This window comes from Mya arenaria, chromosome 10 (genome assembly GCF_026914265.1).
Source record: "Mya arenaria isolate MELC-2E11 chromosome 10, ASM2691426v1".
Lineage (NCBI taxonomy): Eukaryota > Metazoa > Mollusca > Bivalvia > Myida > Myidae > Mya > Mya arenaria.
Genome location: NC_069131.1, coordinates 9,231,245 through 9,245,463, shown reverse-complemented (window position 1 = coordinate 9,245,463; position 14,219 = coordinate 9,231,245). Strand labels below are relative to the sequence as shown.

Sequence of the window (14,219 nt, the reverse complement as noted above, 5' to 3'; positions counted from 1 at the left end):
ATTACAGTCAGATAATGCATACTCATATACACTACTTATTATAATGTTATCGCTACTTGTAACCTTTAACCAATATTGTATAATTCTAACATATCTATGTACATATAGAGGGTATCTACCAAGCTCCCCGTACACACTTGCTGTACATGTATTTTTTCTAACGTTTAACAAACGTTTACAAAACTTTAAATGGATTCTTTCAATTTCCTTAGACTTAGTAAATCCCCAAATTTCGGAAGAATAATTCAAAACGGGGGCAAAAAAAGCATCAAATAGTTGACAAAAAATCTTTGGTTTCAGGTCATACTCCTTACATTTACACATTTAATGCTTTTAAAGCTTTGCCAGTTAAATGTTCCTGGTTTAAAGCATAATTTCCAGTGTAATTAAAAACAGTTCCTAAATAATTAAAATCATTTACGACGTCAATAGGCTGGCCATTGTAGGTCCAATTTTCTGTTGGCAATAGCCCTCCCCTTTTACGAAAGACCATAATTTTGGTTTTAAGTGTATTTACTGATAAACCCCAATTATTACAATATTCTGAAAGTCTATCCAAATGTTGTTGAATTTCAACTGGTGTTTCAGCTACCATAGCCATGTCGTCAGCAAATAATAATAGAATAAGTACAATATCGTCAATACGTAAGCCTGAGTCTAGATTATTTTGTAAATATAACTCTAGGTCTTCAACAAAAAGAGAAAATAACAATGGGGACATAACTTCCCCTTGACGGAGGCCTACTGCATAGTCAAAGTAATCGGAATATGTAGAACAAGATTTAACACAAGATTTGACTTTTTGGTACATACCTCTAATTATTCGAAGTAATTTGCCTTGTATACCGCATTTATATAATTTCAGCCACAACGCATTTCTATAAATAGAATCAAAACATTTCATCATATCGACGTATACAACATAAAGCCGCTTATTGTCATTTAAATATTTTTGTACCAATGACATTAAAATAAATATAGCATCGATGGTGGATCGCCCTTTCCGAAATCCGAACTGAGCGTCCGAAATAATGTTATGTTCATTACAGAATATCTTGATTCGTCTATTTAGCACAGTAGTAAAAAGCTTAGACATGCAACTAAGGAGAGTAATTCCCCTATAATTATTAACATCGTCTACATTTCCTTTTTTGTGCAACGGTATAATAACTCCTTCCATCCACTTATCGGGGAAATATCCAGTATTTAAAATACCGTTAAAATATCACACAATATCATTACATGCCATGTTGTTTGTTTTTATATTTTTTGAATGACTGCGGACTTGTAATGCTTAAGTCAAAATATCTGTTCTGTTCTGTTCTGTTCTGATCTGTTCTGTTGAAGTAAACAAATACTTGGATGCTCTTCTATTATATTGACCGAATTGTTTTCTATTAAATTATGTTGATGGTTTCCCAATTATTAATAGTTAGTTAACCTTACACCCATCTGTACGATTTGAACTTCACTTGGTCAAGGTCCTTTATTCGTTGATAGTATCACGTACAGTATGAGTGTACCGAAACGGCTAGCTTGCTAATTATTATTCAAGTCGGTATCAGTATCGGTGGCGATGTAGCGATATATACATATCTATATATACATGTGTGTGTTTGCCAAGTGATAATATGATATATATATATATATATATATATATATATATATATATATATATATATATATATATATATGTGCGTGTGCGTGTTGGTCACCCCGTATTAAACGATTTTCAAAAGCAACTAAATTACCCACTACCGCTGTTGAAAATGATCTAAAGTCTGATAGATAAATTCTATTGAGCTGTTGTTATTTGTGTATATTTACATTAACACTTCATTTCTTAACGATGGTTGTTGTTTATCAATTTCACATTATTTCTGTATAAAGTGCAATGGCATTTCTCCTCGATATCGCGTGCGTTTGTTCGATACTTCTGTCCTGTCATTGGGCGCAATAATACCAATGGGCGGGGCATATTTACTACGGAACTATTTTTTTTCAATGAAATCGTAGTAAAATTATTGGCAACATGCAAAACTGTAATTTGCAGTAAAGCAGTTAAAACGAAATAAGCAACGATAATTTGATTAATTTTAATGTAGATGATTTTATGATGGATTGAACAGTTGAAGAAATATAAAATTACAATGATGAAGACTTATTTCGGAATTTGTGACATTTCGTAAAAATAAAGCATCTGACAAAACAGGAAATCGAGGAAATGAAACAATAACATATTGTAGTGCACCCAGCAATGTCCATAAGAAAGAGCTCAGGTCAATACAAAGTCTGTTCGTGTTCTCTGGCTTTCCTTCCGCGAAAAGTTCACGTTACCCCACCCACCGCCACTGTCGTTTCCACAGAGATGTTTCATCCTCATTGAATGTTTACTTCCAAAGAAATGACAATGCATTTGCTGATTTGTCCAACACCAACTGATTCTTCAAAATAACACTCGACAAGTAAATTGACTGGAATTTCTCTCCAATTTGAAAACTCGATCGTGACTTAACAAACGCTAGTATCGATCGGGTATTATCGCGAGATATAATGAGAACTTTGTAGGTGGCGATATTTTTGTTGTTTTCTTGTTATTGTTAATTTTTCATACCTCAAGTTGTATTTTTCTAGTTGTAATGCAGTTATAATACGTATTAATAATAGACTTGACCTTTAAAATATAGAAAATAAACATATAAATAAAGAACTATTTTATCTGCGCATTCGTTGTTGTATTATATTAGGTTACGATAGCTGTTCTAATTTACCCACCGTTGAGAACAACGAGAGAAAGAACAAAGAGAAGATGCTCTTGAATAATCTATTTATTTTAGCCGAAATGTAGATTTAAATAAATATAAATATAAGTATTAAAATTCATTTTATTTGGGTATGGTATGCAATGGCGCAATTTAAAAAGCTGGTGGAGTCCTTCGGACTCCACCCATTTTGAACAGCCCCATTGCATACCATACCCCAATAAAATGCAACATGTCGAATTTTAATCCTTAATTGAACAATCAGAATTAAATTACGTATTTGCATTAGAACCATTCTTACTGGTTTTATTTGTGTTCTAGATATTCATATATAATGAGATTGACCTCTCATAATTTGCATGTCACATTATTGGAAATACACTTTATCTTATCTTATCATCCCTCTCCAACCTTTTCAAAACAGCAAACACATCATTATTATACATAACTTTCTTACATATATAATATTTGGGATTCTGCAAGTGATTATATTCTATCATTAAATATGACGTCAACTCTATTCTCGTTTTAAACTACTATAAATATCAGGACGCAAAGCAATTTATATTAGTAACAATTCGTGTTTCTGTAATAACAGTACTAAAAGTAAGATTGACGGTCCGTCAGTAAGGCCATAAATGCACGATGTTAGACGCGCTGTTTCGTCTTCTTGTTGACCATCCGCTGAACGAATATTTGATTGCTTTAGGGATTTTTGCCATTTTTGCCATTGTGGTCATACTGTTAACGTTTGTTCTGCTACAAGTTGCTGGGGTGTTACTGTTGCACTGGAAACAAGTGGCGACCAAAGGTCTGGTTGGACTGGTGATATGGGCGCTGGCCGCCAACATCAGCAACTTCCTGTCCCAAGACCCTTGTATGGATGGACTGAGGAATATTGAAGGTAAATGATTGATCTAACTATGCTGACTTCTATATTTCTCTATCAGTTTGGAAACTGATTTAACTCTTGCTCTCAATGTCCAGCTTTTTGAGACGATTTGTTGATACTTTAAACGCTTATATTACACTTATTTATTTATTGCATCTTGCAAATGTTACAGCCATAAACAAATCCCCATATGCAGATGATGGTATTGTATTTTTTGCCGAGATAAGTCAAGAAATGCAATATTATACGTTACGGGGTTAGTAGGGGACACGATATGGGATATACGGGGCAAAGGAAACCAGTTTGAGTTTGGTTAGTGGTCACCAAACCGAACAAGTGGGTTTTCTTCGGGTACCTCGGTTTCCCCCACAACACAAGAGCACACTCTCGCGCAACATCGTGCCAACGAGAGTGACTTAGTATAAGCTATCATAGCTTCCTTCACAATCGTTGTAAAATATATAATGTTCAATGTTTAAATTAAAGTAAAGGAAACCATATCGGGTTATGGTTCCCTGCGCCCCGTATATCCCATATCGATCACCTACTAACCCCCGTAACGTATATATCACGTCGACAACCTGTTAACATATTTAAATGTTTCATTTATTCATCGGAATATTCATTGGAATCGGAAAATAGACGCCAATTACGATATAAAATTGGTGACACATTATGGAAAAATCTGGGGTCACCACGTGACCAGTCCTGGACCAATGGCGTTGCTTCATTTATGTTTGAGGCGTGATATAATGTAACATCAAGGCATTGTAGTATTCAGGAAAGGCGAGAGATAACCACACAACTTACATTTTCATTACGGTGACTCAGAAATAGAAATTGTATTAACATATTGCTATTAATGTATTCTATTAACGAGTGGAAGCTTTTTATGGAATCAATGTCAGAAATTATTTCCATGTCATGCCAATAATATACCTTTTTAAACTAAAGAAACCGCTTTAAAGCTTGGATAACAAATTAACTGAACATGTGTTAGATATTTAATTGGGCACACTACAGGCTATTTAAACAAAAGTGTTTAATTTCAATTTATAATTATGTTAAACTAATTTGCCCATAATGATGAAAACGATAAAGCATATGATTTAGGTATAGATAAAATTAGTTAAAACCAGGTAACAAAGTCCACAGTCAAAAAACCGCCAACATATTGCTAATATATTGTTATCGGTACCCTAAATCATACCCATGTTAAGTACAGATGAGATATTCATGATTATGCGTTAAAATCATATTTTTACTTTGCATCACCCTATATTGTGCACCTTAAACATGTTAGATCACTTGATAAATGATTAAAGCCTTTCCTAATTTATGAATATTAAGTTTACAGATAGGCTGAAGATATAGAAAGATAACATGCCATGTTTTGTAAGAATTAGCTCGTGGCTAAAACCTCTACCCAAAAAAAAGATATCGGATATGGAGAACTTGAAAGAAAATATATGTTTTCTACGCGTTTAACATATACTTTAAAACAAATTTGTTGAAAATATTACTTTGTAGTGATAGGAACATTCGAAGCGTTGGTGCCGACTATGGTCCGTATTAAAAATTGAATTAAACGTTCACTGAAATAAAACATGACACAATACCATTAAATAAAATGTCCAAATAAGTCTATACATAGAAGTCAAGGGCTCACTGTCAGATTATAACGAAATACTTTCCTGCTCATTTATAAATATGTTAACAGTGTTTGAAAACATCGTTCCTGACCACATTTGGGGCCAGCCTGTGGCTACGGAGATGGTGGTAGAAGCAGTTAAAGCCCACCGCACAGCCTTGAACCGGAAGCCGCTGGTTTTGTCCCTCCATGGCGGTACAGGCACCGGAAAGACCGCACTGAGTTTGCTCTTGGCCAGGACAATGTTTGGATATAAGGATGGTGAACCATTTGGCACATCCGGTGTGTATGTCATTGGCAAGCCGGTTGGTGCTTCTAACGAGGAATACAAGGTATGTATCCACATGCAGTAGCTTGCAGTTCAAGAAACATAACCTATACTTTAACAGGCTGGCCTTAAAACAGAATTGAACGTTGTTGACAGGATTTCTTATGGTGTTATCACATTACCAAGATCAACACTGCTAGTTTTAATATTAATATGTCCATGTAAGATCAATTCACTTGTATTTGTATTTAATGACATATCATAAAATTAGTAACGCTAAAAAGTTCTTTCTGTCAGCGTTTCAATTTTAAACCCTTTCATAAGCTTTATTAGAAGAAAAGAAGAATGCTGTACTTTAAATCCTTTCCAAACCTCAAAAGGAATATATAAGGACGACGCTTGATGGCGCCCTAAGGTCTGGCAGTGGTTCCCTTTTTGTGTTTGAACGCATGAAGTCCGTACCAGGCAATATTGGCCAACTCCTGAAGACAATACTTGAGGACAGTGAACATAACTATCCATGTAAAGATGAGACCATTTTTCTCCTCAGCACGTGAGTTCTATTCAGTTTTGGTTCGCCGACAGAAGATATTCAGAACGGGTTTATTTTCTTCAAATAATTCCGCATCGAGTATAAATGCTAAGGTTTTATAATTTGGCTACAAATATACTCTAAGAGCATGTCCATTAAAAATCAGCAAACGCACGATAGTTGCAATCATTAACATATTAGTTGTACACTGAACAGGGTTGGGCTTCCATCTACATTTATCAAAGCACTGAGAGTGCTGAACGGCCTGAGCGATGATTCCTCCGATGTGATATTCAAAATAATTATCATATGAATGATAGCATGGCACTCTCCTGCTCTCACGCCTGCCCTTCCACACACCAAATCTGTCGACACTACCGCCCGCCCACACACTCACTCACTACTCAAAACCAATTTACAACCCAACCCAATCACCATACTGCATCGGTTTATTATGCATTGCTCACTCAAAAATATTCGCCGTTTGTTACAAAAGGCCCCCGTATCGTCTTTACAGAGTCATAAATCAAAAAAAAAAAAAATATTTTGTTTGGTCATTTTTACAAATCTCGACAGTGTTATAGCATTTTCTGAATTTTCGGAGCTGGGGAAATTATCGTCAGTATACAAAATCAACATAACAAGGTGAAATACGAGGTAGAAGAGCAAATATTGGGCTTCAACTTACCGCTGCAAGGCTTCCTTCCGTCGTGAATACCGATGACAGATGCTCAAATAGTGAGCAAGTCCCGGTGGTCGCTCCTCCACAGTTACTATATGGAAAAAAGAATCATTAGAATGTACGTTTGCAAAATCTGAGGTATATATTATAGATTATGGATAATGATATAGGATATATGTTCTTCCATTTTACATACAAGGCTACTGGTATATTTTGCCAATTTGGTTTATTTCGCTGCTAGAGCAGTGCAGACAGAAGGAGAAACCGAACTGAATTAATTATGTATTGTTAATCTGAATTATCTCCCCTGTAGAATCTCATTCTTATTATGCAATGGAGTTCCAATGAGATCAAAGCCAGCACATCAAGGAGTTTTCCAGTTTATAGGAGTTTCCTCTTTCATATCCGTGTTTTATGCGTGTATTTTACTGTTAATATATGCAAAATATAACATACTCTTACATGCATATACTTTGTAAACCAAGCACTATTCCAGGTATGTTTTAGAGACTGATTTTCATTGAAATCTGGTACTTTCGAGTATGATGTGCAACTCCACCTGGACTAAGTTGATTTTTTATGGTCTATTACAAAAGTCTTGAGCGAAAGCTCAAACCTTATTATGCGTTCCCTATCTCTGCAGCCATATCGGATCCAAAAACCTTGAGGATGTGGCTCTCGACTCGTGGAAACACGGCATCGACCGCGATCGCATAGATCATCGGGAGCTCCAGGCCGCTATCAGTACCGCTTCCGGTGACAACGGTAACCCATCAGGGCTTTGCTCCTGTTACGTACTACAAACAAGAAGAAAGTACTAGTATATCAATGTTAAAGTATAACTGCACTTCTACAAAGTATTGAATGCATCAATTGAATCATATTTGCATATGTCCAAACAAAATGTACCATAAAGCTTTTCGGTAAAAACTAAATGTATGCGTCTGTGTATATGTTTTTCAATCACATGCCTATATTTCCATAGTTTAACATCTAAAAGTTACCCTTCCACAGAGACCGACAGGTGGCATCGGCGGATGACAGAACATGGACTAATCACCAAGAGTATCCCTTTTCTGCCGCTTGACCGCTCAACCGTCCGACGCTGCATAGTCCACGAAATGCCATACCTTCCTCACGTTAACGAGAACAAGAAATTAGCGGATGTGCGGTATGCCATGGGTCTACGGAATTTTCATGCTAGTGGGAGCATCGTCTTTGCAAAAAAGGGGTGTGCCAACATCAGTTTAACTGTTCCATAAGTAATACAAAGGTCCACGTCCGGTGTTAAAGCCAGTTGAACATGATCTTTAATTAGTAGCATGAATATTTTTGTTTTGTATTGTTAAATACCTTATTACTCTTTATACACTTTTAAGAAACTATCATGTTCCATGATCACATGAGACATACTATGCTCTGTAGTATAATCGCTTTTCATGTATTTTTATTGTTTCAATTACAATATCAACCAATATATCACGACATACTAAGTGAATTCTCCAATACAGTTATTTTCACTTTTTCATACTTAGCAACACCAATTTTGTCTGATAAAACATGAAGTGATGTGCACACTCTCTTTATTATGTCGACATACTAATGAACGGAACTTAAGCACATTGTGTTATGCCAAGATCCAGTCAGATAGTATTTTTCAATATTTATGTTGCTATAACAACCATTTTTGGTCTGTCAAAACGACGCGCATTACCTCCTATTTTATTTATATCCGCATAATAAGTTTACTTAACCTAACGTGCATACTTCTTGAGATAGTTTTGGGTCCAGTTTTTCAAGATTGATGGACAGACTGACCGATGGGGGGTAAACCTTTAGTCGCCTCCGGTAAAACGGATACACCGCTAGGCACAGTCTGTATATAACCTGTTTTTACGCGTTCATGTTGAACAAATACTTATATTTTAAAAGTTGTCTGCATTTATATACAAAATAGAGGTCATCCTGATCTGGTCATTGCTGACATTATTGTACAAACAGACGTCAACAAATAATGATAAATTGTATAAAGTAGATATCGACATGCTCCTTTAATAATAAATACTAGTCAAAGTATGTGTTCTTTTCGTTGGATATACACACAGAAAATGGTGTTGTCCAAAACTGAGAGAGTGTGAACTATGTAACAATAACGATTTAAAGGATGAGTATCACTTAATGGTTGTGTGTGATGTATTTAATGGCGTAGGGAGAGGGTATACCCCTTCTTTAAATTACATGTACTATAGAAATAGACAAGTATGTACACATTTTCCCAATTGTCCAATGTAAAATATAGGTAGTCCCTATATAAAATATGAGTGTATGTCATTAAAGTTTCCAGACTTAGAGACAATAGTATTAACATAGTATAATATAATATACGGTGTATGATATAATGCATTTCCTTCATTATGTGATTTATGTGACACAACAAGCTACTTATCTCTTTAAAGTGTGAACTTTCAATGCATGTTGTGCACATTAATGAATTAATTATTTGTATATGAAGAGCACCTGTATTTGCTTAATAAATGCAATTTGTGTTATGTTATGATATGTTCATGATAATTGTTTTTGGTGAAACGAATCGACGTTTTTGCGTTTGCAATGGAGATAAATGTAACTGAAAAGAAAGGGTTCAGAAAACAGTGTTAAGATGTAAACACATACTTTGCCGAAAGAGAAAGCAATCTACATGTACTTCAAATTGCCAATACATTATTTCAGTAAATCAGCCGTCCGTAAATCAGATGAATCGGTAGATAAACATAGTGGCTTGCCCACTTAGTGGGTAGTTTACACAAAAGTATGTAGACCACTAAAATGTTACAGTTCGATAGTATATACGTACTGTGTCGCATCAAACAGTTTATTCTTGTAAGTACGTACAAACAACATTTAACCATAACGAAATGGAGACCTTTATTTTGACTTCTATCAATTGATGAAGCATGGATGTTATTCAGAGAAAAAGAAAATGAAACCCTTTCCGTACGTATTTTACAGCAGTACAATGAACATATAATGACATATAACTGCCTTAAGATAACATGATCACGTTTGCGATTTTTTTGTGTTGACCACTTATTTTTTGCAATAATTATTTACCTATGTAGTAATATTCGCGAAACCTTTCCGGTAAGATAAACATCATAAGACAAAAAGGCTCGAAAGTGCCCAGAACTGCCACCGAAGGATATAGCACCGATTGCGTAATCATGACACGGGTCCACCAACCAAAAGACAAATATTATATGATCCAAATCATTAAAATAACATGTAATAATTCCCATTGTATGCATATTTCTAACTATTGCATTTTGAAAAAGTGCACACTTCATCGAGTTTTCATACAACATTGTCAATACGCCATTTTAAGGTGGTGGTTGGGTGTAAGCTTATTTATTCTCCCACTCGGGCCTTACCTGATTCTTTAACGTGCGCTAGGGTATAGAACTGTCACACGGTACCCCCATTTAACGTCCCTCCTGGAAGACTATAAGTATTTTAGTGGTGCGGCGGGGAATCGAACCTGCGACCCCTGGATTAATAATCTAGTGTGTTACCACTATACCACGGATCTTCCAATTTAAGTGTGGACAGATTTTAGCCTATGAAATCGCTCGATACAACCGGTGAGCTCAATGATCAAAATGACCAATGTAAAACCAAACCAAAACTGGAATAGAGACTTTCGCGAATCTTAGTGGCGAATATTTACGATGAATAAAGTATTTAGAGTTTAAATTACTGATTTTTTATTGAACTGGATATTTATTTGCGTATAATGCACACTCATAACCAGGTTTCCTGACTTTTCAGGTAAATCCGATTTTTTTGCGAACGTGTGTTCAAATGCAGTCATATTTATATTTTTATTGATATGAGTTATTCAAAGAAATGTTGTTTTTTTTTTGTTTTTTTTTAAATTAGTCAATTTATAATTAAAAACAACAACATTGTTTTAACTCCTATACCTTGTAAATTTCATTTTTTTTTTTGACAAATTGTGATGCACTTCTGTCGATAAATATAAGAGGGTATTTTTACAAGAGAAACTGCTGTGGTTATAGCGAGAACAGGATTAAGTACAGACTCACCTGTAAAATTAATTTTATGTTGGTAAATATACACCACATATATAAGATGCCGATTTGCAATTAAAAACTTGTATAATAGAAAATGGCTGGCATGATAGGAAAGAAAGCCGCGGTTATCCTTGGTGTAGTGTTGGCACTTGGAGTTATTTTATTTGAAAAGCAGAGAACCAACAGCCAACACAGGGTTCCAAAAATATCAGTCATGTCCAAAACACGACTCCTCGTTCAATCGTTGTAGATGCAACACCATTAGGTGTAAAAAAGTTTGTTCTTAAAATAGTGCATATAGGAAGACAATTGATATGTTTATTTGTGCGGCGGGCAAATTAACCTGCGACCCTGGATTGACAGTCAATAGTGTTACCACCACGGATCCTTTTGCCAAGGTAAGTCGTATGTCACGTGACGTTTTCACAAATTACATAAGTTTCCGGTATATGCGCGAGTCGCCGATACAGAGATGTGCTGTATATACATAATGATTCAGGGGGCTTGAACAGGATATTAGCTCTCAAATCACAAGTGTTAATCTTTCAATATACATCCTGTAACTACTTATCTAGATAGATTAGATGTGTTTTCTACTTCATGCTAATCGTCATGTATCATGTTAGATTAATTTACTTTTAATTGTAGGTATCAATTAAAGAAAAACAGTCAAAGGCTTATGTTTTATAACTGTACACAAATCATACGATTTTTTATTTTAATAATGAAAGGCAAATTAGATATCTATATATGGCCCGTTTGTAGTTCTTTTGTTAGCTTTGTATTGTAAAACCCATTGTATAATCTTCATCAGACGGAAAACATTGTTGTACTTTAAATCATTTCTAACTACATAAAGAGGTATGTACGGACAACGCTAGATGGCGCCCTAAGGTCTGGCCGTGGTTCGCTGTTCGTGTTTGAAAGCATGGAGGCAATACCAGGCAATACAAGCCAACTACTGAGGACACTACTTGAGGACAGTGAATCTGACTATCCTTGCCATATTTAACATAAACACGTGAGTTTGATTCGGTCTCGTTAGCCGTCAGAATGTATTCTGAAAGTGATATTTTTTTCAAATGATTCCACATCGAGTGTAAAGGTTTCAGTTTTTATAAATTTGGCTACAAAATGAATCTAAGAGAATTGTTTTCTTTAAACATGTTATTTAACAATCACCATAACGCGAGACTTGGAAACAATATTATATTATAATGTGTGCATTATATAGTACATAACAGGTTAAGGCTTCAATCTATATAAGTATGCGCGCACTTTCTCTGCAGCCATATCGGATCCACAGAACTGGCGGCGGTGGCGCTCAACTCGTGGCTTGAAGGCGCCGACCGCGAAAGCATTAATCGTCGAGAGCTACAGGCCTCTATTACTGTGGCTTCAGGCAACTACGGTAATCGATCAGTAGTAATCCTGTTTCGTACTGTACATATGTAAAAAGTCTAATCATGTTAAAGTCCAATAGGGTATAAGATAACAAAAAAAAAAAAATAGCCCGATTAACTATTTCCTGGCATTTCGGTATAAGTATGATGTATGACTAAACTTCTTCAAAGCATTGAAGCTGTTGAAGCATACAGTGCCGTAAAGCTTTTTGGTACAAACTACATGTATGCGGCTGTAAACGTTTTCTAAAACACACGCCTTTGTTCTATAGTTTACCCTCACTCGAAGTCCACAGGTGGCACCGGTTAATGGTCGACCATGGACTGACCACCGAGAGTGCTCCTTTCCTGCCGCTCGAGCGCCCTAGCGTCCGCCGCTGCATTATCCGCGAGATGTTCTTTCTTCATTACATGGACCGGAAATTAGATGACGTTGGGGATGTCATGCGCAACCGAGTGTTCTATACTGTTGCCAAAAAAGGATGTGCGAACATCAGTGAAACTGTTAGACGTTTTTCAAAAGCTACTAAGTAACCCCCTACAGCTGTTGACAATGATCTGAAATTTGTAGCATTTTATTTTGTATTGTTCAATACCATTATATATTAACCTTTTATTAACGATTTAAAAAGCTATCCTTATTCATTTCACCCGAGACATAATATATGCTCTAAAGAATAATCGTTACTTTTCATGTGTTTTCATTGTATCAATTACGATAGAAAGCCAACCACATTAATTCAAAGACAATTAAAACGAACAATTTCCATTCGAGTCTCTTTCCGACATAAGAAGTAAAGTTTCACAAATATGTACTTTATTACTTAGTTCGATTGTTTCATTATTTTGTATCAATACAAATTATACTTTCATCAAGCTATGACACAAATGACGTGCATAATCGAATTATGATCCGCATTCGACAGACCAAATAAGTTCCATGGATGAAGGTTTCATTTTTCTTCAGCTATTCCACGATCAAGTCACTTGAAAATTTATATTTTCACAACTTTTGTTTAATATGGCATCCATATTGTTTTCCTGTGTCATACAAGTTAAATGAACGTTGCATTAATACTTTTAACATTGTGCAAGTCAAAAACGTTTTTTGCACTATTTTTCGTTGCCAAAGCAACAACCCAACTTGTCTAATAAAAATAAAATGAAATACAAATTCTTTTAAAAGCCCTTCCTTGACATACCAAGTTTCACGAATGGAACTTAAATACATACAGAGTTATGCAAAAATCCAGTCAAATGTAGTATTTGCAATATTCTTGTTGCCGTAACAACCACATGTTTGTCTAACAAAAGAGACGACGCTCACAACCTCCTAATTGCACTCTGTCTACATACCATACCAAGTTTAATAACCATAGATTGCATACATCTTGAGAAATTTTGGATCCATTTTTTTCCAGGAATTACGACCGGACGGACGGACGGAGGGTAAACTTAGGCTATATTCTCGTCAGGTGAAACTGGTTATGAAGCGAAATCACAATCATGCATTTACGATTATTTATGCGTTTCTGTTGAACTGCCTTTATCACAAAATAAACGTCATCCTGAACGGCCATTGTTGATATTATAGTCCATGCATTCACATATAATTCTAAATTGTGTTAAGTAGATCTCGACATGCTCTTTTAATAATGAACACAGGCCAACGTAGATGTTCTTTTCGCCGCATAATTAGTTTTCAAAAATGAGATTGTCCGACATTGAGAGAGCGGGAATGATTTAGAAGATGAATACCATTGTGTGTGATGTATACAAAACCTTAAGGATATATTGTCTCCCTTTTTATTACAGAAATAGACCGTCCAAGTATGTACAACATTACTCAACTACTCAATGTAGAACATAAACAGCTCCTCAATACAAGGTTTGCACTGTTCATCATTACAACATCCATACTTAGAGGCAGCATTATCA

The 14,219-nt window shown here is 35.5% G+C and overlaps 1 protein-coding gene across 1 annotated transcript; it reads left to right on the top strand.

The window, feature by feature from the left end:
• Window positions 1–3,363: 3,363 nt before the first annotated feature.
• Window positions 3,364–9,301, top strand: LOC128205457 (torsin-1A-like). The gene is made up of 5 exons (XM_052907105.1): window positions 3,364–3,666; window positions 5,375–5,637; window positions 5,954–6,126; window positions 7,431–7,552; window positions 7,802–9,301. Exons 1-5 carry the CDS (start codon window positions 3,408–3,410, stop codon window positions 8,047–8,049), a joined length of 1,065 nt encoding a protein of 354 aa, XP_052763065.1. The 5' UTR covers window positions 3,364–3,407; the 3' UTR covers window positions 8,050–9,301.
• The last annotated feature ends 4,918 nt before the right edge of the window (window positions 9,302–14,219 follow it).

What these genes read in the sequence shown, in the direction of transcription:
- LOC128205457 (XM_052907105.1), top strand. Translation starts at nt 3,408, where the DNA reads ATGTTAGACGCGCTGTTTCGTCTTCTTGTTGACCATCCGCTGAACGAA. An exon ending in TGGACTGAGGAATATTGAAG is followed by an intron (nt 3,667 to 5,374) that starts GTAAATGATTGA and finishes ATATGTTAACAG; the next exon opens with TGTTTGAAAACATCGTTCCT. An exon ending in TACCGCTTCCGGTGACAACG is followed by an intron (nt 7,553 to 7,801) that starts GTAACCCATCAG and finishes ACCCTTCCACAG; the next exon opens with AGACCGACAGGTGGCATCGG.